Source organism: Vidua chalybeata, chromosome 1, assembly GCF_026979565.1.
Source record: "Vidua chalybeata isolate OUT-0048 chromosome 1, bVidCha1 merged haplotype, whole genome shotgun sequence".
NCBI classification, from domain to species: Eukaryota; Metazoa; Chordata; class Aves; order Passeriformes; family Viduidae; genus Vidua; species Vidua chalybeata.
In genome coordinates, this window is record NC_071530.1 from 9,724,593 (window position 1) to 9,750,645 (window position 26,053).

The 26,053-nt window shown below is 37.0% G+C and overlaps 1 protein-coding gene across 2 annotated transcripts in view; it reads right to left on the reverse strand.

Annotated features, from left to right (window-relative positions):
- Nucleotides 1–4,495: 4,495 nt before the first annotated feature.
- ESYT2 (extended synaptotagmin 2) overlaps nucleotides 4,496–26,053 on the reverse strand; it is an 80,779-nt gene continuing 59,221 nt past the window's right edge. The window contains exons 13-24 of one of the 2 annotated variants that reach the window (XM_053949571.1): nucleotides 25,519–25,614; nucleotides 22,619–22,720; nucleotides 18,123–18,185; nucleotides 16,121–16,195; nucleotides 15,377–15,463; nucleotides 14,431–14,580; nucleotides 13,023–13,411; nucleotides 10,832–10,930; nucleotides 10,159–10,290; nucleotides 8,733–8,838; nucleotides 7,784–7,833; nucleotides 4,496–7,663 (exon numbers count right to left, since the gene is read on the reverse strand). In XM_053949571.1, the coding sequence (XP_053805546.1) occupies nucleotides 7,618–7,663; nucleotides 7,784–7,833; nucleotides 8,733–8,838; nucleotides 10,159–10,290; nucleotides 10,832–10,930; nucleotides 13,023–13,411; nucleotides 14,431–14,580; nucleotides 15,377–15,463; nucleotides 16,121–16,195; nucleotides 18,123–18,185; nucleotides 22,619–22,720; nucleotides 25,519–25,614 (1,395 nt within the window). In that variant the 3' untranslated portion in view covers nucleotides 4,496–7,617. The remainder of the gene's footprint in view (nucleotides 7,664–7,783; nucleotides 7,834–8,732; nucleotides 8,839–10,158; nucleotides 10,291–10,831; nucleotides 10,931–13,022; nucleotides 13,412–14,430; nucleotides 14,581–15,376; nucleotides 15,464–16,120; nucleotides 16,196–18,122; nucleotides 18,186–22,618; nucleotides 22,721–25,518; nucleotides 25,615–26,053) is intronic. The other variant, XM_053949562.1, reaches the window with a different exon arrangement.

Below are 26,053 nucleotides of genomic sequence, written 5' to 3' on the forward strand. Positions count from 1 at the left end.
ATCAGGCACCTGACCAAAGCCCGCTGGGGTTTTTATAGGCTCCATGTCCTGCTGCCTTCATGCAGAACTGACATTAGTGTAGTATCAGCCTGGGGGGAAATGTGGAGCCAGGCGCACATGAGGGCTTCCATATCCACTAAGTTTAGACATACTTGTCATTTATTCCTGTTCTGGGCATCAAACAAGACCTGTGTTTTAGCAAACTTTCTTATCGTGTCCTTCAACAAAGGAAAATTGATTCTTAATTTATTTTTTCTAATAGAATTTTATCTGTCTTCCCTTTACCCTCATGTTGATTGTACTGCTCCATGATGGATTTCATTGTTAGCTATCCTGAGTTTCTAGCCAGGTACTTGAATCAACAGTAAATTCTTAAAGCACAGTGATGTTTCAAATGTGCTGGCCATTTTCCATGTCCTGAACTGTAATTTCACTTCTGCCTGCTTCTGATTAATTTCAAATTTTTGCACTTAATCTCATTAAAGTTGTGTCAGCAACTCATGGGAGTTCTAGAATCAAATCTAATTTGGTATCTAAGGTATGAAACACCTATAGTGAATTGCTGACAGAAGCATGAAGAATTTCTGGTGAACTGAGAACCTTCATCTTCCAAAGTTTTATGTTTCTTCACATCATGGACCATTTTTTAAATTTCCCTGTGCCTCATGACTAAATACCTCTACAAAACCATTTTGGCAAATTAAATCCCCCATTATGAAACTCAATTCTTTTAGGATCTCTGGTGCATCAGAGGAAAAAGGGAGAGCAGAGCATGATGAGGACCATACCTGTTGTTCACTGCTTTTGAGCCAGGGTGACTTGAGGCTGCACTTCCAAACATGCCTCTCATCCAGATCACTTCCTTATTGTACAAGAAAGTGCACAGGCAGCAAAAAAGGATTCTGAGAATAGGGTCTGCACTACCATCTAGTGGAATATAACAGTACCTTCAGAAATAAACACTGGGCAGTAATGACTATACATGGAAAAACTTTAATGTCTCAATGTGAAAAGCAAGATAAGCAAAACTGGTTTTGTAAAAAAATTATAAATGAAGCATTTTTTTATGTCTCAGATAATCTGAACTTGAAAAAGCATATTGAATAAAAAATATGGCATAGAACAAAGTTGGCTAAAACTAAGATTGAAACTTGTCAGAAAGCTAATCTTAGTATTTTAAACTTTTGATTCCAACTCATTTTACATGCAAATTAATTAATGATTTACCAAATAAAACAAAGAACCAGTATTGCTACCAATACCATTCATAAGTCATGAATATCCATTTCCATTAACCCATTTTTACCCTTTATTTCATTGTCATCCCCATGATAAATGACAGGTCTAGAGATATTCCACGTCCTTTGTCTGGATGCTGTTGTCAATTCACCAAATGGTGAATTGGTGAATCCAGTGGAATTGGTGGATCCAGTGGAACTCTGAGTTGAAAGTTACAATAGAGCACCCATTCAGTGGCTATCATAGTTACTTGAGCTCAGAGAATTTCATGATTCATGCAAAAGTAGATAAACTTTCATATAAATTGTAGGTGGAAAATATTGCAACACAGTAACTTCAGCTTAACCCAAGAGATAGCAACAACAATCATGCAAAATAAATCAGGGATTTCAGCCTATCAGTTGAAGTTTTTCTCCCATGGGAAGTCTGCATGAAACTGTCTTGCAAAAGATTCTGTATTAAATTATTAATCACTGTGACGTGCTTAGTAAGCTCTAGTTGTCAGAGTCTCAGAGTTTGTAGAATAACATATTAGCTTGCAAATTCAACTAGAATAAAAGAACAAAAAACTCATTTGAAATTTCATGCTGGAAACAGCCTCTTTTAACTGTATGCACCCTTTTTGGGGATTTTGTCCCAGTTATCGAGTAAAATTACTGACCTTCATTCAGTACCTACAGTTACCATTTTGCTGGCATTATCTACATTACAAGTTCTATGCACAGATTAATGTATTTTTAATTCCTATCAAATTTTTGCATCCTCATTCAGCAAAGCTTGCAGCTCCTAGCTGTGTGATTCCTTGTGCCTGCCCAGCTGGAGTAGCTACATGCCCGTCCCTGAGAGCTTGTGCTCAGGAAGAAGAAAGCCCAGGAAGTTCTACAGCTCAGGCCAGGAGTACACAGAGCTCCAGCACACTGATTGAGTTTACATTAATGTTTAAAAAAACATACTTGAGAGACACAGAATTGAGGTTGGAAGGGACGTCACCATGTCATCTAGTGCAACATCCTGCAGAAAGGAGCTACTTTGCTTAAATAATTAATAAATAAAATCGATCATCAATTAGATCCTTACTGCACAGCTGATGAGTGAATTTACAGGACACAGCTGGGTGCAGGGACATCACTTCTTCTGTCATTTCTTGCATAGAGGCTGAGGTGCTTGGTGCCCAGCTCTGAGGGTTGGGTTACCAAGTCCTGCAGGAATGGCCCATGTGTCTCCAGGCCACAAACCACCCTGGGCTGGAACCAGCCCTTCCACTGCCTGGGTGTGAAAGGCTGGAATCTTGCCTAGCTTTGGGCTGTCCTTGGACATGTTCCTATATGGATCTTAAAGGCAAGAATGATCACTGTTAAGCCTCAATTCCCTTGCTATGAAGTTTACAGCTACTGAGGACTCAAAGATTAACATGAAAGACAGGCTGGCTTCACTTTGGGGTATCTGAGGAAACAGAGATGCAGGAACCTGCTCAAATTGGATTCCACTGTAGATGACTGGCATGCAGCAATATTCCCTGCAGACAGTAAGAACAGAGAGTATCACCTGTATCATATGAATACAGATTACTTTCCTCCCAGAGCTGCCATCTACTCTGGCGGCTAAATTTACTGCATAACACTGAAAGAAATACAAGTGGATTTTTGCATTTCGTATAAAACATATTTCAGCGGGTGCCTGAGAATACTGTTGAGACCTGACTGCCTTAGAAATCAGTAGGAAAGCATACATACAACACTTGAACACTTTAGAATATACAAAGCCACCATTTGGAATTAAATAACCTGACTGCTTCGGCAGCCAGCTACAACCACAAATGGGTCCAGGACAATCTGCAGTTTTGGTTCTTTCTACCAAAGGTGCCATCCAACATTCAGAGTTTGTTTGAGGGAGAATATAAACAATTAAATTGATTAAAAGAGGTACTTCATAGGAAACAAATTTGTATTCAGCTCTTAGCTGAGAAAATAGTGAAAATAGCCACATTGGTAACTTTATTGGCAAACACTGCTCCTAGGTGGAGGCTGGATAAACGAAAAGCCCAAACCAGTTTAAACAGTACAGCAAATACTAAGAAGAATCCTGGACTGGGGTGAGCCCATCAAATTAATACCAAAGCCATTTGCAGGAATGCCTTGCATAGTTATTTCTGCTCTCTAGTAAGATCTGTGAATACACAGGCAGTGCTGATCCAGGTACCACCTGTCTTGCAGGACTGAGTGGAAGGTTTGATCTTGACCCAAGTCAGGAAAATGCTGACACTTGATCAGTACTGGCCCTGCCAGGGAGTGTGCAATCCAGAAGCACCTTGCCATGAGGAAAATGTGGAGACAGCCATGCTTTTCCTAGGTTTTAGCTGCCTTCCCATTGATAAGCAGGCACTTTTTATTCTGCTAAAAAAGGGACACATCTCCTTCTAAGGGAAAAAAAAAAAACTCTCAAACCAAAGTGGAACAATTTTGTAGTTAGTAACATTAAAGATTATCCAGTGGGGCCCATTCTAAATGGGATAGTGACTGATTGATGAAGTTTTGCAGCTTTTATTTATGGCTGATGAAAACTGACTGAATCTTATGAATTCAGACAAGGTGTAGCTGTTTGTGGGAAGACGTATCATAATTAATTACAAAATTATATAATATTACATAATTAATATCATAATTAATTAATTATAAATTAATGTTTAATGCAAAGAGCATAATTTCTATGTCAGTTTTTCTGGAATAGCTAGAGGATACAACACCCTTTTTCTTATTTTGCAGTACATCATTATATTTTCCATCAGTATTTGCCTCATCAAGCAAATGAAAGAATAGGAAAGAATGCCACGGGGAGAAATCTGCTGATTCTAAATCTAAGGCAATTTAATACAGTTCTAGGTAATTTTGAAAGCATAATTAAAGACAATTAATTTAAAAGTGCTAGAATTATGACAATTTGTTCAATTTATCAATTTAAGAGAAAAATAAAATTTAGACACTGAAGTTGAACAAAGGACCTACTAATTCTTATGTGTGAATCTGTGCCAGAACAAGAAGCACAGAAATCCCCATGAATTGTCCTGCACTTCTCAGTCCACTTTCGTGTAAGACCCAAAAATCTGCCTACAGACCTTACAGCAAGGCTCTCTAGATTACAAGATCTGGATACAGGACTATCTTAAAAATTCACTTCATTGTATTTATTACCAGTTAGAACAGGGATGTCCAAGAGAGGAGAAGGGGGGTGTGTGTGTAGAGGGAAGCAACACACCGACTTCCATACGAACCATTTATTGAATAAATACATGCATCATAATGTAGAATTACATGAGCAAAAAAGGCAATCTGTACAAAATTGATTACCCTTTGTTCTCATTTTAACTCTCACCATTTGCTGCAGCTCTGATAAAGGATTCAAGACCGAAAATTAAAACTCTTTTAGTCCACCTCCAAGTGATATGCATGCTGATTTGAGTTCGAGTTATACCACTGCTATAGTTAAGAAAGCTGGTTTTCTTGTCAGTGAAGCAGAGTAATTCTAAAAACAGTTTCAATAGTACAGAACATGTGTTGGTAAATACAGGTAACAAAGCTTATTTTTTAACCATTTCTTAAACATCTTCATATGTTCATATTTTAAGGCACAGGATAAAGAAGAACTACATGAAAAGCTATCAGTTGACATTGAATAAATGACTTGATGATGAGGTGCAATTTTTGCCCAGAGGCAAAACTGTCCTTCCTACTTCCATATAAATGGAACAACTAGAATTTGGTAATACAAAAATCCACTATCCAAAGAATCAATCTCATCTAGGCACTCACAGTCTGATCCAAATTCACTCAGGAGAATGTTTCTGAAGATCTGGCATCCAGAACTGATTATAGACTATGGGAATTCTAGTTGCTGAATTGCAATGACAGTTCAATCTCTTCATTTCAGATTCCTAAATAGAAAATGGGATCTGTAAGAACCAATCCCTAATTTTAGGTAGTGAGCTATTCTGAAAATCTGCCCTATATTCTTTGTTCATTACTCACTTTGTGCTATCCTTTCACAATTGCCTGAACATGGCATTATTTTCCACTTTGAAACTTTAGAAGACAGAAATTCTTTTTCGTTCAAGCGCAGTTTTCTGTCCCCAGATTTCACCTAAGACTTGGAACACTGAATCAGTTTAACACCCTATTTGTTGGCTGCAGATCAAACTCTGTGCAGTCGCTGGCCAAGATGTAGAGCAAAAATCCTTCCATCTCAGACTGAACAAAGGCAAAAGACAATTATGTTGAACTGCCACTCTTAGACCTGATTTATTCAGATTAGCATTTGGTTTCTGCATTTCCATTGCATTAAGAATAATTCTCTGTCTTTCCATTCTTAACATCTTAATTGAGAACTAGCAAAGAAAATAAGTATTTCATAATATATTTTACATTAATAGATGAGTGAATATATGTCTACTCATACATTCCAATATACAATGAAGCCTTCAAATGGAAATGTTTTCTTACAAAGACTCTCTATTGCCTAGTCCAGTAACAGCAGTTAAAGTACAATTTACAATGTAAGATTGTTTGATAAAATTGTTGTGTATAAAATGCGGCAATGAGAAGGCCATCACTGTATAGAGGTGTATGGTGCAGGTCACACATATCCATAAAAAATGTTCATGTTAAATTGAATTTAGATAAACTTAAATTTTTAGACTTGAAAAAGACAAAAAGCTACATCTATGGTAGGCACTTTGGTACATCTAGTAATGTAGGCAAATTCTACATCTAGAGTTAAGGTTCTGTCAGTTTTCTTACAATAAAGCTAATTTCAGGAGTTTATCATTCTGCACTAAAATTCTTTCTTGGCTGAGATACCATTCTAGAATCTTAGCTAAATAATATACTTTGTCTAATTGCATACTTCTCCAAGGATGAGGACACAGGCTTTGCAAAAGCCAAGCTGTTCTCTTGGATTCTTAATGCACATTTTTCTAACAGTCTGAAAAAAACTTACCAGAAAAAGAAAAATCAGTTCTGAATACAAAAAAAAAAAAAAAAAAATAGTCCCATAATTCATAAAATTAGAGTTATGAGCTCAGCTGATGGGGCTGATACTCTCCCTTCAGATCCTGCCTGCCTGGATCAGTCTGTGCTGATGGTGTCCCTGCTGCCTCCTGCCCAGCCCACGGCAATGCTTCAGAAGGACAGCATTGCTCAGAAACCTGCCTGGACCACTGATGTGCATTTTGTTCATGCACCAAACATACTAAGCAGCAATGAAGCAACTGTCAAAGACAGTCAATTTCATCCCAGTTCCCCACTTTCTTACCTACTGGTGTTCATTTGAGGATTACAGAAGGTATCACATAACATACTATTTTAGCACAGTATTGTATAATAAAAATAACGTATGTCTTGTACATATGCCTACTATATGAACTTAACTTGCAAGCTGATTTGTCTACTTATAAATCAGTGAAACATGGTGGTAAGGACAGTTTAAAGTGGTTAGACATCTTCTTTATAATATGGAAAAATCCATGTCCTCATACCTTCAAAAGATCACATGTCTAGTACTCCAGAGTACAGGAATAAATAACAAAACCAACCAAACCTGTATAATAAAACTGTACTGTTTGTTATGTTTATGCCATTAAATGAAAACTCAGATTTAGAAACTGTTATTTGTGGACCTCATCCTCTATTTATACAATATTTATAGAATTCTCATTTTTATTTATAATATTCTATAGCATGATTTCCCAATAATACATTTATATATAAATATTAAAATGTTAATGGTTTATACATTTTAAGCTAGCCCCACTGGGCCAGAAACACAATAAAGTAAAAATATTTTTCTGCAGTTTCTTTTTGCAGAGTGTCACAAAATGATTAAGACCATTGTGCTGCAAAGACAAAAGAGATTCATCTGAAGAAATTAACATGCACTTAGAAGAAAATATCTGTATCCTTTATCTAATTTTCTTCTGAATTCAAACCAGCATGAAAGAATTATAAAAAAATAGTATATATTTACATGGTACAGTATACCTTGGTGAGATATAAAACAAGGCAGGAAAACAGCAGAACATGTTCTTTTCACTTTCTAATAGGTACAGCCATCATAAAGATCAATTTAAACACAAAAGGTTACTTTACTGTACTATTGCACATTACAGTAACACATAGAACTGTTTAGCAAAATAAAATATAAAGTTTAACAATGAGGAAGGCTATGTCTACATAAAATGACCAAGTGTTATAAAATTATTGGGGATGTGTCTAAGAACTAAATCAGTAAAGCTATAAAAATAACATTGGTACATCTCTGAAAACAACGCGTTAAAAATATATAAAGGTTGGCAAAATTATGCGTGAGGAAGTCCTGGTGTCCATGGGCCTAACTTGCACCATGTGGTTTTGTACCATCTTCTGTCAAATCATACCTGAAAAAGAAAAAAACAAAGGATTGGTTTTTACATTTAGCATGTATTATTAAAATTATTATTAACACAGCAGTTGTTAATATGTAGTATTATTATTAATAAAGGAAATGTTATACTTACCACTGGGTCCAGCCTTTAGCAAGTTCTTCAGATGCCAGAGGTATTAATACCTGTGGAAAGTTAAATCACCAGTCAATGCACTGTGTGTGCCTTTCATTCTATTTCTAGTAAAGATCAAATCTGACAATCCTGTAAACTACAGTGTAAGCAATGCCATTGGTAAATGGTGTATTTTATATCCTTGTCATCACAGCTCTCTGCCACCTGCCTAAAGTTTCAAGTTGCTGATTTTGACCTCAAAATCCACACCCTTTGGTGGTACAGTCCCAGAGCACATCACAGCAGTGGCAATCAGCAGATGTGTTCCTACTAACAGCCTTCCAGATGAACAGGAAAATTGAGGACGCTGTTCACCATGAACTGACCATGATTCTGTATCTCTCATCTTCTTCACAGAGCTCAAATATGGCAATTTGAAAGGGTGTAGGAATTTACTATTCCTCTTCCATGCTCCCAATCACGTGTGTAGCAACTCGGGTGATTTACTGTGTGCCTATAGAACACTGAAGTTACAAACACAACAGCTGGTGTTGGCATTGGGAATGTCTCCAGTAGCAGCTCGTTCTCAGGGATTTTACAAACTGGGAATTTAATTACTTGTGTGTTTCCTTAACTACTCATTTGTCTTTCCAGTTTTATCTGAACATTTTCTGCAATATTGCCTGGTTTCTACTGGTTCTTTCCTTTCTCTGACAGCATGATTAGCAAGTCTGACAAGCACATTTCTTTTGTTACTGTGAACTTACCACTCTCTAGAGGAGATTACTGCCTCATCTAAGTCTGGCTCTGCAGTTTGCTCCTTCCCTTACTGAAGCCTGACATCTAAGGCTATAATATTTGAAAGCTTCATACCTGAATAAGCCTTCAATCAACACTAACTCATATGTCAGGACGATTTTTGTTTTATATAATAAGCTGTATTAACAGAATTTGCTTATTGTCAACTTACTTTGCCAAGCAGCCCTTTATCTTTGGACAAGAATCCACCACTGTTCTTCACTGCTACATCTAGTGTTCTTCTCTGTACTTCAGGCAGGGAAACACTGAAATCAAACCTGACAGGCAAAGAGATGCTTTAGAGGGAATTCTGTACCAGAGGTCCAAGTTCAGTTCCTACAGCTAAACTGCCACTCCAATCAAAACCAAACCATCTCCCTCCCCAAATTAAAAAACTAGGTCTGAGACAAATGAAGGAAAAAATTCCAGTGTTTTGCCTAATTTTTTCTTGAAAACTGTGATCAATATCAACATCAAATGTTTGAGACTTCTGTTACCTTTGGCCTCTAGAGGTCACTGGTAAAACCAAACAAACACACGAACAAGACAAAGGGAGGCAAAGGTCAAGCACTGGCTCTAGAGAAAAGAGACTGTGGAATCCTACTGTACTGACAGCTTAGTAATAGCATTTTCCAAAAGGAGAAGACTGGTCAGTGTTATTGATCCTTGGTACTTGATAACCAGAGCTCCTTTTCTTTCCTGGCTGGCTAAAGAAAACTATCAAAGATAGCTCTTTGCTAGAGCTGAAACTTAGACAAAGTCAGGAGAAGGTTATACCACAACTTACATCTATTTGTCACTACAGTTCTTAAACAGCTTTATAACTTTGTAATACATTTTCCTTGGAAAGGCACGGTGAAATAAATCTATTACCTGGAATGAACAGGAGAGAGCTGCACTACCGAGAAAATCTGCTGGAGCCTCTAGCTAATGATTTACAGATTTGCCTTGGACAGAAGGGACTGAATTGGTGTTTTCCCTGAGTTCATTTGCTGTCAGTAGAGAAAGGTCTTTATTGAAAAGTGATGGGTGGCAGGGTGAGGGGCAGACATGTGAGGGAAACTACTATCAAAAAGATGAGTGCAAGGATAAGGATTTTTATGCAATATAATATTGCACAAGATGGTACAACTTCCAACATATGGGCCAGGATATAATCTACAAGGAAATTTCCTGACTCCCTGGATGCTGAGAAGTACCACCAAGTGACTGAGCAATGTGACCATGCACAGGCACAGGCTGGCAGCATCAGCCAGGCACTCAGCCAGCCAAGCTTTCTGGCAGGAAGGGAGATCAGCAGCACTGGCCAGCTAATGGCACTCGTGTTCTCACCACCTGCCAGGAGAGCAAATCCTGCAGCTGAGCTACCAGCATGGAACTGGTGTAGGAAGGCAGGAAAGACAGAAGTGGCTGCTAACAGCAAGAAGGGCTGTAGTGATAACAGGGAATAGAAGGAGAGAAGAACGATTACAGCAGAAGAGAAAGGTATGATCAAGTCTAATGGTGACAACCAGGAACTTCAAGTAAGCACAGAAATCTTGATTTGACTGCTTTGTAATTACATGATACAAAACTACTGCACATAGTTTAGAACCTACATTTGATCAAACACTGGGTTTAATGTCTTCTTTGATACATGTGTTTTTCTTCTTCCTGATCGTCTCTTATCAGGCAATAAATACATTCGCACATAGGGATCAGATCCTTCTTCGGAAAACGCTATTAGATTTCTGTGGAAGTGAAAAACAAGGAAAAGCACTTAGAAAATCAACAAGACATTGCTGAATATAAGTGTCCACACTACTATCACTTAATTTAGTACATGAAGCAGTTCCCCTGCACAAAATATGATGTGGAGTGACTTGTACAAGAGCAGATTACCAGTAAGCAGAAAGCAGAGGTGGAAATGCAATGTTTCCTAAACTCTAATTTGAAGTTTAGATATGGCTTTTTAGAAATCGCATGTTTTGGTCATTCTGTAAAAAATTCAGTCTCTTAGAAACAGCTTTCAGATACTGCTGATAAAAATCTAAATGTAATTTTCATTTAAAATCTGACAGAGACAAATATAAATAGACAAATATAAAATCAGAGCAAAATCTTCCACAAAGTTTTTACCAATTCTGAGCACAGCTCTGTATATTTTTGTATTTATGCATATGTTATTTTTAAAATAACAAAGATTAACCAATCCACTTAAGAGTAAATCAGGATATGACAAACTTTATAAAGAAATATGCCCAGATATTAAATTGTGTATTGTATGCTCACCTGCAGGAATGCACCACCACAATCAGTTTGTTTCTTTGTGAACTATGACGAATTGTTAGCTGAATCTGCCCTAATGGAGACTGCCCCAGAGTTGTTCCACTGCAGGAAAAAGCAGAACAATAGAACAATATGCTTAGTTTTTAAAATGCACATTAGAAGTAAGAACTGAGCAGTTTTTCCAGAAATCATGTATTATCCATTTAACATCTCTAGACCAATGTGAAAGAACATATGTAAGTGTGTGAGCATATCCTCATCAGATTTTTGTACTTCAGTTCCTTGCCAACAACTCTGCTCTTCAAAATAGGCCAGGTTTTCTTGTCATTATGAGTATGGGACTTTACTCATTACAAGTAAAGAACTTGCTTGCCCTGAAATAAACATCAAAGCAGCATTGAGGAAATTGGAAAGAATAATAGTGCTAACTGCAATGAAAACATCAGGCATGGGCTGCTCTTACCTAAGGCCAGAAGCCAATTAGAAGACCAGCTCATTCTTTTCTAAATTCTCTTATCATAGAAATGTAGATATTCTTGGGATTAAAATAGTGATAGTTTAAATCTACTTCCTGTCGTAGAAGCTCTGTATAAACACAACCATTTTACTTTTCTATAGTTTATATCATCATAAAAACAAGATTAGAATAAATTTACACTTACAGGTCATGTTTAAATAAAAAGCAGGCACCATGCTTAAGAACTTGTGTTTTATAGAATGGCCAGCATATGCAGTTCCCTCATCTCCATGAAATGCTCATTTTAGTTTGTGTGAACTAAGTATTTTCCATATCACACAGGACAGTATGTGCCATATTTGCCATTTCTTAGTCACCTGAAGGATATCTTATCTTCAAGGGAGAAGAGTGCCTGTTTTGTGAATATCTACTACAAAGTGATTGATCCACTAAAATTCCAAAGTCATTCACTTTAAAAAAATAGAATAAAGATTTAATTTCATTATTTTCTTAGTTAAAAAAAAAAAAAATCAAAGCACCTAAAAGCATGTGGTCTGCAATAAAGGACCTCATTACCTGTAGCTTTACCACTCTTACCAAATGACAAAGATGATATTTGTGCATTACATGAGGAGTAGCATTTCAATCTTTATCACAATTAACAAACTGTAACTCAGTTTTGGACCAGGAGAGAGCCTGACAAAGTCAAAACAAGTTAGCATGTGACTGTGAAGATAAATGGGGGTCTGGGGCATATAAGCAGGTGGTGTATTTGTACAAATTGAAGAGAGAGCCAACAGCAGACTCAACTGCAGCCCTTCCACTACTTAAAGCAGACATTCTAGAGAAGACCAAGCCAGAATCCTCATGGCTGTACACAGGAAAATAACAAGAGGCCATAGTCAAGCTGCAGCAAGACAAATTTCAATAGAAATAAGGAAGAACATTTTAAAAGTGGAGTGGTTAAGCACTGGAGTTGCTGAACAAGTTATGGCATCTCAATCCTTGGAGATAACCAAAAGTTTGGACAAGGCCCAAGAAACCTGATCTAACTTTGAAGAGGGATTTGCTTTGAGCAGAGGGATGATCAGCCAGAGATTCTGTCCAACCTCTATGACTCAGTTGATTCTATGAACTCTGACAGAGAAAAAGATGAATTGGTTCAATCCCTTGCAAATAAAAAATAAAATCTTTCTACTTAGATTCACAGAGAAGCTCAATGAATAGGGAATGAACAGTTTCCAGTCTCCTATTCAGAGCAGGATGGCTGCTCAGCTGTCTGTACTTGGTAAGTACAGCTGCCCACTGAGGCAAGTAAAAAAAAAAATTCAAGAATTTAAGAAAGTGTGTCTGCAGCCATCTTCAGTGACTGCATAGTAACTACCCATTTAACATTCTTTATAGTCTAATATCCCTCTGAGTTATTGAAAGATCAACCATTTCCAGCTTAATTGGCTTAATTAATGCTAATAGGATTCAGTGGTGAAACAGGTAACTACTGCCATGAAACTACAAAGTGCAACTATGAGAAGAAGTGGGATTTTATCTAGCAGACAATCACAATGGCAAGGAACTTCTAATTGCAGCTTCTGTCTGAGATACCAGGAAGAAGCAAAAAATCCCAACGACTGCACAATAAAGAACATTTCTGAAAGGTGAACTAAGCACTGCTGCTTTGGTGACATGCTTTGTGAATCAGCTGGGATGTGCTGCAGAAGCCATCAGTGCAGGCCGTACTTCTCGAGCTGCCGGAGCCTCTGGCGCAGCTCCTGCGTGGCGATGGGCAGGGAGATGTCCGAGGCGATGCTGGGCGTGGGCTCCTTCACCGAGAGGTGGCTGGGGGAGTAGGAGAAGTTGGAGGCGTGGAGACTGGAGGAGCTGCGGCTCAGATCTGTTGGCCACTGCGGGCTGGCATTGGGAGGCTGACTTTTATCAGCTGTGTCAGTCTTTTTATCACTGTCAGTCACTGGGGATGCTGGAACGGGCTTGTTGGGATCAGATGTTGGCGAGACAGGAACCTGAGGCTTAAAAGATGATTTTCTTGCATCTTTGGAAAGAGATGGCCTTTTTACTTGGGCTGAGTGTTGATGATCTGGAGATCTTGCCGGCTTTTCAAGAGAAAGGACCTGGATACAGGAAAATACACATAAAGTTACTATTTTGCAGTATAAGAAGCAGAGACAAATTACAATACTGGTTGGTGACAAGTTGTGAAGTTAAGACACTAAAGCAGGACCAAAACCACTCACAATTGTTAACTCTACAATATGAAATGCTTTACATGACAAAATACATCTCCACCTTCTTCATGGCAACTGCAGTAACTATAAAACAATGTGAAATTCTCCATTCATTAAGAATTATTCTCCTCATTATTCCCTTCCCATATTCTATGCACTTCTGGTGTAAATGCAATTCACTTTGCAGTTCTAGTCATCTGGAAAGATATTCTGCAATTTTTTCTTCCACTCTCTTGAAATTTAATTTTACATCACAATTTTTTCTCATTTATTGTTCTTACTCTTTTATACGTTGCTTTAATTTATTAATGACACATAAGCAACAAAGTGCTTTAGGAAGAAAAATAACAGAAGTGTGACAGTGTTTGCAAAGAGATATAATACCTTATTAAACCAAGTAATTTAGATGGAGAAGAAAGACAAACCAACTTTCAGGTATGCAAGTTTTGTTTTCAAAACTCCCAACATGCTTGAAAGCTGGTTTGAATTTTTCCAGTACTATGCAGGTACTTCCTTTCCTTATACACTTTATTTTTTAAAACCATCAAAACCTCACCTCCATTTCTAGATAGAGGCTTTTTCACTGATCTGTAGCCCACTGGGTTCAAAAGAGATTTGAAGGAATTCAGATTCCAAACATGATTTCCAAACCTAAAACCACTGGGGACCTTGGTTTTAATTAATGCAGGTGACTATTATTTAATTTTGAGCACTGTACAGTTTTCAAATGGAATGTATCTCAATTAGAGGCTATCTCTGTGTACTGATAGCTCTCCACAACCAAGGACACTTGGCAGGTGATATCAAAGGAAATGCACTGGCTTCTTCAAAAGCTGGCAGACCAGGAGTCACCACAGCCCTAAATATGCTTTCAGAGGTTTACAATGGGAAAGGTTTTAGAGTACCCTGAGTGCAATCTTCATGTTTATAGTGCTGTTGGGACCAGAGTTGCTCAGGTGGAATCGCTGATGCATAGTTAAATCTTCACTCTCTAGCAACTGGCTTAGAGGCAGCTTGAAGTTCCCCAAAGAACACTGGTGTTGTTCATCCCTCACCTGAAAGAACACAGAAATTAAGTCTCTTTGTATCATCTGCTTTGTAAGAATTCAAAGAAAGAAATTACATTTTTTTTAAAAAAAAATACAAACAATATTGAGAGTAGTTTTTTCTTAAACCAAGTTTCCCTGATTTTAAGATTACTTTACATTGAAGGAGGAAAAAAACAAATATACTCAAAGCCTCATTTCTCGTTTTATAGGTTGGACTCGATGATCTTAGAGGTCTCTTCCAACCTCATTATTCTGTGGTTCTGTGATTCACCCTTACCTTCTATAGCAAAGTAAGACAGAAGAGTAACCTCTACATCTACCAGACCTTTGAGCAAAATAACTACAGGGTTTCCAAACTGTCTGTGCGAAAATGAATTCCCACAGCTACTAGAGGAAGAGTGACTAAGACAGTCCTCATTTACACTTCATTCTCTTAGACCTATGTAAAGGACATGTCAACAGTGTAAAGGGATACAGTATTTGGATAAATACTTCCTTGGTATGAGAGAGGAAAGATTCCTAATTCCAAACTGATATACCAAATTTACTTTTGGATTTTTTTTTAATTAGAAAAGACAACCACTAACTATGTTATTCATGTGAGAGTCTGGTTATAGTCTTTCTTCCTTTTAGTAGTAAATCAAAATAAACATTTCATTGCCTGGTCTAAAAATACTTTAAGTATAATTTTAATCATGTTCACATTATATTTAGTCTTATTTCATAACAGCCTTTAATGTGTGACTTTTACTGCTGCAACATCTTAGAAAAGAAAGGTGTCTAAAGAGAGTGAGACACATACCTCAACTTCAAGGTCTTGTCTTTTGGGATTGTGTACAAAGAAAGTAAAGTTTTCCTCCCATACTGGTTCATTGGTCTTGTATCTAATCTGAAGTTAAGAAAAAAGGAAGCACACAAATTATCAAACAGTTTGTCTAATAGAGGTGGTGACAAGAAATGAGCACATTTTTCATTTTGGCATTTTATTTGGTGTGTGCAGAGAAGGGCAGCAAGGCTCGGGAAGGGTCTAGAAAACAAGTCTGATGAGGAAGAGCTGGGGGAGCTGGGGTTCCTTAGTCTGGAGGAGGCTCAGGGGGAACCTTACTGCTCTCTACAACTCCCTGACAGGAAGCTGCCTGAAAGGAGGCTGTGGCCAGGTGGGGGTCAGCCTCTTCTCCCAGGCAGCCAGTGACAGGGCAAGAGGACACAGTCTTAAACTGCACCAGGGCAAGTTTAGGCCAGACATTAGAAAAAAATTCTTCACAGAAATAGTGATTGGGCACTGGAATGTGCTGCCCAGGGAGGTCGTGGAGCCATCATCCCTGGAGGTGTTTAAGAAAAGACTGGATGTGGCCCTTTGTGCCATGGTTTAGTTGATAAGGTGGTTTTAGGTCATGTGTTGTAATCCTTGGCTGCTTGTTGCCAGTTTCAGTTCTGGTGGCAACTTAGTGTGTGTATATGCTCCATGCTTTGGTTGCCAAATGCCAAGCTCGCAGACCCACCAAATATGTGAAGACAAAGCCACGTCTAAAGGGTAGGAACTTACCTTACTCTCCTGTGCCTTGTGTCCAACTGACAGCAAAACAAGTGGATTGGGATTGCTGTTTATTTTCTTTCCTGACTGGTAAAGAAAAAAACGAAAACTTTGCCTTCAGAATAAAGCAAAACCTCTCCCCTCTGAAACTTAAATGTTTGCATCTTAAAAATACAAATCATATGCATTCTACTACATGCTTCTCTATTGCTCTCAGTATTTTATTCAGCCAGCTGGAATGGCAGACTGGCGAGTAGCTGGTGAACACATCAGCATGAAGGCATCCAACTACCTGAATATGCTGAAGCAAAATGCTACTAATAAGCAGGAGTTTTAGACTCATTTCCATTTTCTTTAAATTAAACTGGTAAGATGCAAATTCTTATCTTTTAATGAGCATTACAATCCCCAAAGCTAATGAAGCATAGTTAAATCTGCGAAATGAATATTGCATGCAGATGGAAGATATGAAGAAAGCACAAACTCAGGAGCTTCATACACAGTGCTGTAGAACTATTAAATTGGATGTGGTATCCAACACTGATGTTCCCTGCTTTTCAGTTTGGGGGAGAAAGAATATGCACTACAATGTATGTGAGGGATATTTCTACAGTTTACCAAATACTCTTTATTAGAGAATCAACCATCTGCCATATCTGAGCCTTGCTCACCAGTTGTATAGCATTACATCAAACTGTGAAAACAAACATCAGTTTAGAAACAAATTATATATGCAAAGGAACATTGCAACTATATGTTTCTTTCATGAATTTCAATTTAATCTAACAAAAATTCAATTCAGAAAGAAAATTTAGACATGAAAGTTAATCATCTCAAACAGGTGTTAATGCAGTTTTAAAAGCCTAGAAAACATAGGATACATGGTTACTTTGAGTTCTACCCTGTAGGAAAATCAGGTATATCAACAGAAAGTTAGTTAAAATCTTCTTAATGCATGTAAGGTCACAATTACATCCAAGTGATTCAAATTTTTTAAATTAAGAAATATTTTTAAATTAAGAAAGTGCATCATTTAGATACATTTTTTTTATCTGGACATCATACTTTCACTAATAATTCTCAACTTTAATGTCACATACTGCTTAGAACCATACTTTCCTTTAGAAACAAAGCTGTTAAGAAAGCACTCCTTTCTTGGATGAATGCTGCCTTTCATTTTTGTGATTTCTAATTAAAAAAATATTTAGCTCTCAAATAAAACCGAATACAAAGGTTTACAGGACAGAAAGAAAGCCATATTACACTGCAACTGATGGTGTTTTAAAATGGCAGGTGACATTATCTTCATTTTTTTCTTTGTCCACAAAATGGTGCCTGAAACTTTCTTCATAAAATGATGAAACTACAGGAGCTGACAAAAGACCCTGTCACTTATGCTGATATGTAAATAGGAATAATTTTAATTCAAATTAAGCAGATAGCAATGTGCACACACATATACTGTACCTCTAACATCAGGTACTGACAGACTTGTTGTTCACAGCCTATTAAAGTCTGTCCCTTGGTCAAATTCCTCCAGCTGAGCATCAGCCCTTTCCAAGTCTGCCTACCAAAAAGCTGGCCTAAATTTCTTTAGCAGTCATATAAAGATGTAAAACCTACTAAAAACATCTAGTAGGAACAAGATTATTCCAAACCAATCATTCAGAGCTGAGTGATAAGGTATCACTCAGTATGTGAAAGATGTCTTAGCTTTCATGTCAGCTTCATTCTTTAGTTACTACTACAAATTAGTTCTCAGCACTTTTCCCCAGTCTTCTCAAGCAGCCTGTACTCCACTAATGTGATCTAGAGTTCAAATTACCACAGACTACAGTATTCTCACTAAATCCTGACCCTGGCTTCTTGAAATCAAATTCAAGTGAAACAGAATTACACTAACTATGTATCTGGCAATAGAAATCCCATCCAGTGTTGGAAGCGGAGTGTTGCAGGCATTCGTGCATTTCCAATTACTTTTGTGACCTTAAATGGACAACTATATTAATGTTACCTTTAGGGCTTTCTGAACAGCAGCCTTCTTCAAGCCATCAGGGTTAAATTCTAATGGATTATTCTTTTAAGTCAGGAGAGAATGAACATAGGAAGGGTTAATAAGACATGCAATGAAGCAATTTCACTAGGTTAATTAATTATGACATGACAACATAGGACAAAGCAGGGGGGAAAAAAATCAACCTAAAAAAAACCCCAAAAAAAACAAAACATCTTTCAAACAAAACAAAACAATGAAGGACCACCACAACAACAAAAAAGTCTGACAATTTTTTTTTCCTCTTCTCCTCTGGATGTTTTTATTCTGCTTTAAAACTAATATACCCAATTTCCATCTGCTTGTATTTCTCTGCTCATTTTTTTTACCCTAATAGAGATAATTCACAAAATATTTTTATATAATGCCTGATGCCCTATGAACTGCCTTCTGAATGATCCTTTTTAGAATTTGTTTGAGCATATTTTCACAACCCAGAAGCTTCTCTGATGATAAGTCAAGTAATTATGCAAAGGAGTCCTTTTATGGGAGAAATTACAACATCTAATTGATAAGGATTTATATCATTATAAAAGTCAACATTCTTTAGAGCCTCTCCAGAAAAGTGGTGCAAACACTGCATGCTAACTAGATTGAAGGTCTGCTACATTACTCAGTTGAATGAAGACACGCAAATACACTAAAAATAGGAATTTAAACTGGCTAAAGCAGGACAAAACCTCTGACTGCTTTCCATTAAATACGGAAATTTTAGAATTTTATTTTAAGATTAATATACTGTTCCTTTAAGTGACCCAATATTGTCTAGAAAAATTTGCATTCAATTCATAAGAAATAGTTTCAGAAAATAAGATTTGGAAATAAAACAGACTTCAAATTAGTGTACTTATGGCTGACTTTTTCTTTAGGGGCACATTTTTGTTTCAAGGAATAATTCTTTTTTAGAAGCTGTAGACTGTGACAATAAAAAAATTGCACAGTGGCCTTTTAAAATATTCTGGTTTATGAACAGGAACTGGTATTAATGCTTTGCCAAAAGAAATGCCTTTCTGAAATGAAAATCTAAGTGACTAAAATTTGAAGATATTTAACCTTTATGCACAAATATTATTTTGCAGTTTCTTTTGGGACATCAAATACTCCAGTTGGCCAAAATATTCCAAAGATTCCTGGCATCTTGCTTGAAAATTTCTATTTCAGAATGAACATACAATATCCAGGACAAAATCACAGGATATTTTGAGTTGGAAGCAACCCCCAAGGAACATCAAGTCCAACTCTTAAACTTGAGAGAACCAAAAATAAGGTTTGACTACTTTTGTGGGGTATTTTTCTCAAACATTATGTTTCTTAAAATAAAATCAAGGAATTGTCCAGAGTTATTTATCTGATATATTAGGAACTTAGTATAATACTTATAGAACTTCAAAGATGGAGACTGCACACTATCCCTTGTGGAAACTAATTGAAACTAACTATTCCTCATTGGAACTAATTTTTGCTGGAGATTGAAAGCATTCTTTGCTGGAGTTTAAGCACTGTTCCCTGTTTTCTGACAAAGACAAAAGTGTCACTTTGCAGCAATTGTGGATTCTCCATCCCTGGAAATGTTCAAGGCCAGGTTGAATGGGGCTTTTGAGGAACCTGATCCAGTGCAAAGTGTCCCTGCCCATGGAAAGGGGTTGAAAGGAGATGATCTTTAAAGGTCCCTTCCAACCCAAACCCTTCTGTGGTCCCATGATTTATTTCCTAAGGCTGAAGTCCCTTTCTCTGCTAGCCATGGTTCCAGTCTCTTTCATCATCAGTGCTGTGCTCCAGACCTTACATTGCTACAGCCAAGATCAGGGCCTTGGTAATGGCTAAGTAGAACAAAAGGATTAGGCCATGCTTCTCACAGGCTGCATTCCTCTTTCCTACACAGAGCACAGTGTTTTCTTTCATGACAACATGACACAGAATGACTACAAATCTCTTTCTGTAGAAAGATCTCTTTTCAAATCTCTTTCTGTTTCCATCCCACATTTATAAGGATGCAATGACTGCCCTCTGCAGAGAAGTACCTGATTTTTTCAGGTGGCATCTACAATTCACCAAAATTATTTTGATTCTTTAACTGTCACTCAACTTACTGGGCTTTGTCTCCTTCCCATTTGCACCTGTATATTCAATACAAATCTTTCCCTTCCTATATTATTATTTCAAGGAATTTTAGAAGTCAAAACTAAATCTATGTGATCATACATAAGGGCAAGCAACCACTGACTCCTGGATATTGAGCATATCTCAATTCCTCTGGAATCATAGCAAGGATAGGCCAAGAGGGATATCAGCTGGGGCAGATATATTTAAGCCAGGCCTCAGGTTTCAAGGGAAGAAGCTGCAGGTCCATGAAGATGGTGGTTGAAAGGCTGGGAGGAAGGAAATTCAGAGGAGAAAAGGGGATAATATAAAAAAGGAAGGTCTTGCTTTGGGTGACAAAATATGGTTCTGAGTGTCTCCAGTAACAGGAAAAGAGAATGGGCTATCCAAGAAATACACTGAAAATGACACAGTGGAATTCTCTAACAGCCAGTGACATTTGCAGTAAACCCTAATAACAAACCCATAAATTACAAAAGTAACAAACTGGTTTGTTATTCAGCCAGCTCCTGATTCAATATGCTTTGGAGAATGACTCATTACTTCTTTTGACTCACTAACTGTTGCTTGGGGTATCTCTGAGTGCATCCTCACCAGACAACCAGAAGACAGTCACTACCTTTATGAGCTCATTTAAAATATGGATAATTTATATATGACACAGGCACCAAAACTGTTATGAACGATTGATTATCATAAAACTCATGTCATTTTTAGAAATTTAACTAACACAATTCTTATACCTTAACTTCAGCTAAATCAGATTTAGACGGGTGAATGTCTTGGTGTCACAAACCTAGGTCTGCAGCAGTCAATAAACTATCCAAAAAGGAACAGAGATCACTCAGAATTTTCCTCTCCCCATAGGAAGTGAGCTCCCTTTTTAACACTTCCCCAGTAACTCATGTTACACGTTAGAGACTGAGCTTGCAGGTGTGAATGTTTGTGTAACAGCCCATGTTTAAGGATGCCCTGAGAACAAGTGCATTTCTAGGGCTGCTGGAGCTGTTTTTATCCCTGGGCCACTACAGAACTCTCCTCTCCCCTGGCCTTCAGCCACAGCCCTCCTCCTCCTCTTGCAGCAAGATCAGCACCCAGGACACTGCAGAGCCAGGCAGCTCCCAGTGCTGCAGAAGGGAATCCAGACCCAGCTTTCTTTGAACAGCTGCTGCTCCACTCTGCCGTACAAATCGATTCAGGGATTTGGAAAGTTTTGTCTGATTTCTAAATAAATGCTCTATACAGACAACCTGTCTTATAAGATCCATAAAAACCATCCTTAATCCAGCATTTTGATTTTTTTTAATAATAATTACTTTAAAGATATACCTGGTATTTGTGTAACTAAAAGAAACAGCAACTCCTTAACAATTTTAATACCAAGATGATGGAACTGTAGGTTATAAATTGTCTTTCTCATTAATTAATTTTAACAAGATTATAGAATGGTTATAACTTTTTAGATACTTTAAAATCAACCTCTACAGAGAAACCAACAGAAAGGATTTTGCTGGGCTTTGGAAAGGTGTTTTAAAATCAAGGATTATGATGTAGCCAACCAGTTACAAATATATCTGCACAACCTCCAAAGACAAACCCACCTCTTTCTGGCAAAAAGATACTTATTCTGAACAGAATCTCAGTCTTTTTGAAGATACCGAGGTTGTACTTCCATATTTAAGTGTAAGATACTCAGAGGCTCATCAATTTTTAACAGTTTCTAACATTAAATTGGAGCAAAAAATATTACTTGGTAGTTCACCCTAGCCTGGATTCTCCCAACTACAGACTAATTTCCAAAAAAGAAAAGGAGCTTGGGAATTTGCAAAACAAGGAGCATCATGGAGTGAGATAGAATTTACAAGGGAATTGATAGTCTGGGAAGCACAAAGAGCTGCGCCCATTTTTAAAACAACTTGAACCAGTGTGGAAAGGTTGCAAGTTTTTACAAACATTGAGTGTGTCACCTTTTGAAGGAACTATTGGTTGCAATATTTATTATTTTAATTTACTTACAATAAGAGCCAACAATTAAACAGCACGCAGTGTGCTAGTACAGTATTCATTTATTTCTCAATGAATCAGCAATTTAAGTTAAATGTAAAGAGCTTTTACAACAAACTTATCTTGGGTTTTTATCATAAAAGGTTAATTACTTACCCAATGATATGCTGATCAATGAAATTTAAGTAGCCTTTAAAATGCAATAAAATAGCACAAAAACAATGCACACTTGTTGAAACCATGCAGGAAAACAAATTGCATGCTCTCATTCCACTAGAGTGAGTGGCTTTAGTAGCACTAATCCACACTCTGGCAGAGAAAAGGTACAATACAAACAATACCAGAGAACTCACAAATAGTGCTCTATAGAGTGAGGTAGTGTTTTCACAAAAGACTAGTCCCGATGCTCTCCTCTCTTTTAAGTATCCACACCCAAAGTTTCCCTCGTAGATACTCTTAGGAAGATGGAAATGGAAGGAGAAAGCAGAGTGATGGGATTGTGGCAGAATGAATGCATAAGCAGCTTTACTACACAGAAAAGTTAAGGAAAATAGTCAAAGGATTCCAGAGAAAACAGCAGGTAACAAAAAGTAAATATTTGTCATTACAAATAATTTCATCCATTCAATGACTTTCTGTAGCACAGCAAGGTGGAATGCTTTTTGAATTTTATTTTTTTATTAATTACTCAATTATATTAACCCACTTTCCAGGCTTACTCTTGGTAGTTCAGATTTATATGGCAGATCCAACTAATGTTTACTAACTTAGACACCAGTCTTCTATACCATTTCTATTTCTTTTCCAGATCAATCATCCCAGTGTGCCAGAAACTCACAACTATGATGCAAAATGCCTGTGTTGTGGTAACTCAACACTATAACTCAAACAAAACAAGGCTGAAGGCATGACCTAAAATGTACCAGTGGTAAGCATTCACTTAAGGCAATTTTCAAGGTAATAAAAGGTAATTATTCATGTAAAAAACATTTCAGTGTAATGTTAAATGTTGCACAAAAGTCTTTATACTCTTAATATGAGTCAGTGTAATTTTAACCATTCTCTTTGAATTCTCTCTTCTCCATAAATACAAGCAATCCAAGACATTAATTTGCTATTTCTCTACATAACCCCTACCACTGAACTTGAGCAAAACATGAGAAACCAACAAATGTCATGTTTAGTCTTTTAAATGTTGCTCCATATTAGAATCCTATGGCCATAAAAAAGCTCTATTTACCACAATTAACTGCAGTTCATGTAGAAGTTCCATGACATTGTCTTTCTGGAATGTACAGGAACCTTTTCAGTTCTCCTGCATAAAAAAGTATTCCCATGGCATTTCCTCCCTATTTGACATAACTGTGAAGCCTTTCAGTCTCTGGTTTTGGAAAATTTGATTTAACACAATGTCCTATTATTCTTTTGTAGTAAAGTTGTACATGGAATTTGCAATTGTTCCATGTTACTTTCTATTATATTCTTTACAACAATGGAAAGAAAATTACTTGAAGTTAAATATTGAGTCATTTGTTGCAACTGCTTTTCTGGGCTGGTAGAGGAAGAAAAACGTACGAGGATTAAACAGGTCCCACACTATGACCATCATTCTCAGCCCACCGAGGCAGTTATTTACTGTAGACAGAATATCAGATGCAGCAATAGGAAATTCAGGATGCTGTTCCCAAATTTCCTAACTGTTCTGCTTTGTGCAAAGAACTCCCCCTTTCTGTGCCCTAGAGTTTAGAGATCCACTGATTAAATGAACCAAAATTAAAATATTGTCTGCAAAAATAGGCAGAACTCGAGACCTGCAACCTCATCTTCCCAAAAGAGGGAGACAATGTTAAAGAATGCTTGTTTAAAACAAAAACTTAATTTATGACAGAGCCTCGGAGCATTTGCTGGAGAATGTAACATAGAGAATCAGAGCTATGTGGAAAAGACTAGAACTGGTGTATAAGAGAACTTTACACCATTTATTTTAAGTAAGAGGCTTTAGTGTGTTTTACCAAACATTAACTTTGTAGCTATTTCAGTAAAATTCAGTAGTTGAACAAGAAGATACATAAATTGGTTCAATTGAATCTAGTACACAAAACAGATGGCAGACTTTTTCTATCTGTTGCAGTTCTCTGAAACTGATGTTAAGCACACCATATTTCTATTCTGTTCCTGCTTACTCTATACTGTAGTAATTCTATTTTTTTTCTGCTAAGTTACTGTGTTTGCCTAAATTCAATATACAGTGAGGTTAAAAAGGAAACGTGATGATCTATTCCAAATGAGTCCTCTTAGCTTTTAAACTAGCCTAGAAATACTACTTCCAACCTCTGCTCTATACACCCTGAAACAGACATGAAATCACTAGTCAGACTTGTAAATTGTTTGGGCTACTAAGGTTTCATTTGTTACCTCTCTGATTTAACTTAATTTTAACTTAAATTTCAGCAGACAAATCTGCAAAATGCATGCAAAAAATCCAAAGCTTGAAAACTGTATTCTCTGATTAATATTTTAGTCATCACTTCCAGAACTTCTCATCTAATAGCAATGCTGAAAACCAGCAAACTCAGTTAAGTTTCACATATCTCTTTATGGTAGGGTTAACTTTATTACTGCTATCAATTACAACCAGGAACAGTACTTTACTAACCTGAAATAAACTCCAAAACAAGTTATTTCGCAGTCCAATAGGATAAATCCATACAGAGAGAGAACATGATTTATTTCTATGTTTTGCACAAGCAAATAACCCACCCTGCAAAAAACAATCTGATAGAAATCTTGTACAAGTATTCTGAAACTAACATCAACTGCAGAGTACTGATTTCATGGTGAGGACTTCAGTACCTTCAGATGTCCAGCAATACCCTAAGCCAAAACAAGCAAGTTTACCTGAACTTAGGGAAGTGGGTTTTTTCCCAGTTAGTTCCTTAAAATTCCTCATGCTAATCCTATACCATTTATGGAAAACATCATGTAATAAAAACATGCAGCCTTTCAAGTCCAGGAAAGGAGCATTCTTTAAAGAAAAACCACACTGATTAAAGAATGTTTTATTAAATATATAGCTAAATACTATGCTACTAAAAAAGTGGACCTTACATTACACGTCTTGAAAGGAGAGGAATTATAGAGAAGATGGCACAATGTGTGTTAGTAAAGCAGTGTGTCACACTACCAAGCAAGACATGCTGGGAGTACCCAAGAGACTCTGTGACAAAAGGGCATCCATGAGAATGTAACTTACAGGCAGATTTCTTGCTGAGTCCAAATACAGAATAAGCAATGCAGATGAAAGCCCATCATTAGCTTGGTCTTTATCAGCTCTAATGCTTGTTAGCACCTAAAACAAAAACACACTGTAAGCCTTTCTGGAAACCAAGTATTACTATTTTCTGTCCCATTTCTGGAAAAAAAAAAAACAAAAAAAACCCAAAAAAACAAACCCAAAAAAATCCCAAAAAACCATCTCCCAAAAAGCAAACATTCACAAATTCAGAGCCTGAAGCATAAAAAGTAAGTTTTCAAGACTCATACAGACATTTCAAAACCATTTGCGTGGCAATTTGCACCCCATTTCCTACTTTTTTTTTTTTTTTTTTTTAGATTGGACAGATTGTAGTATCATATCCAGCTTTATCTCCCAAACTAATGAAATGTTAGCAGACATTCTCAAACAGTAACATTAAGAGAAAAGAAGAGAACCACAAAAGCATTTGGAAATCTCATTTAAACCATTGACACTTATGACTGGTTTGAGATTTCTAAAGACAGAGAGCATC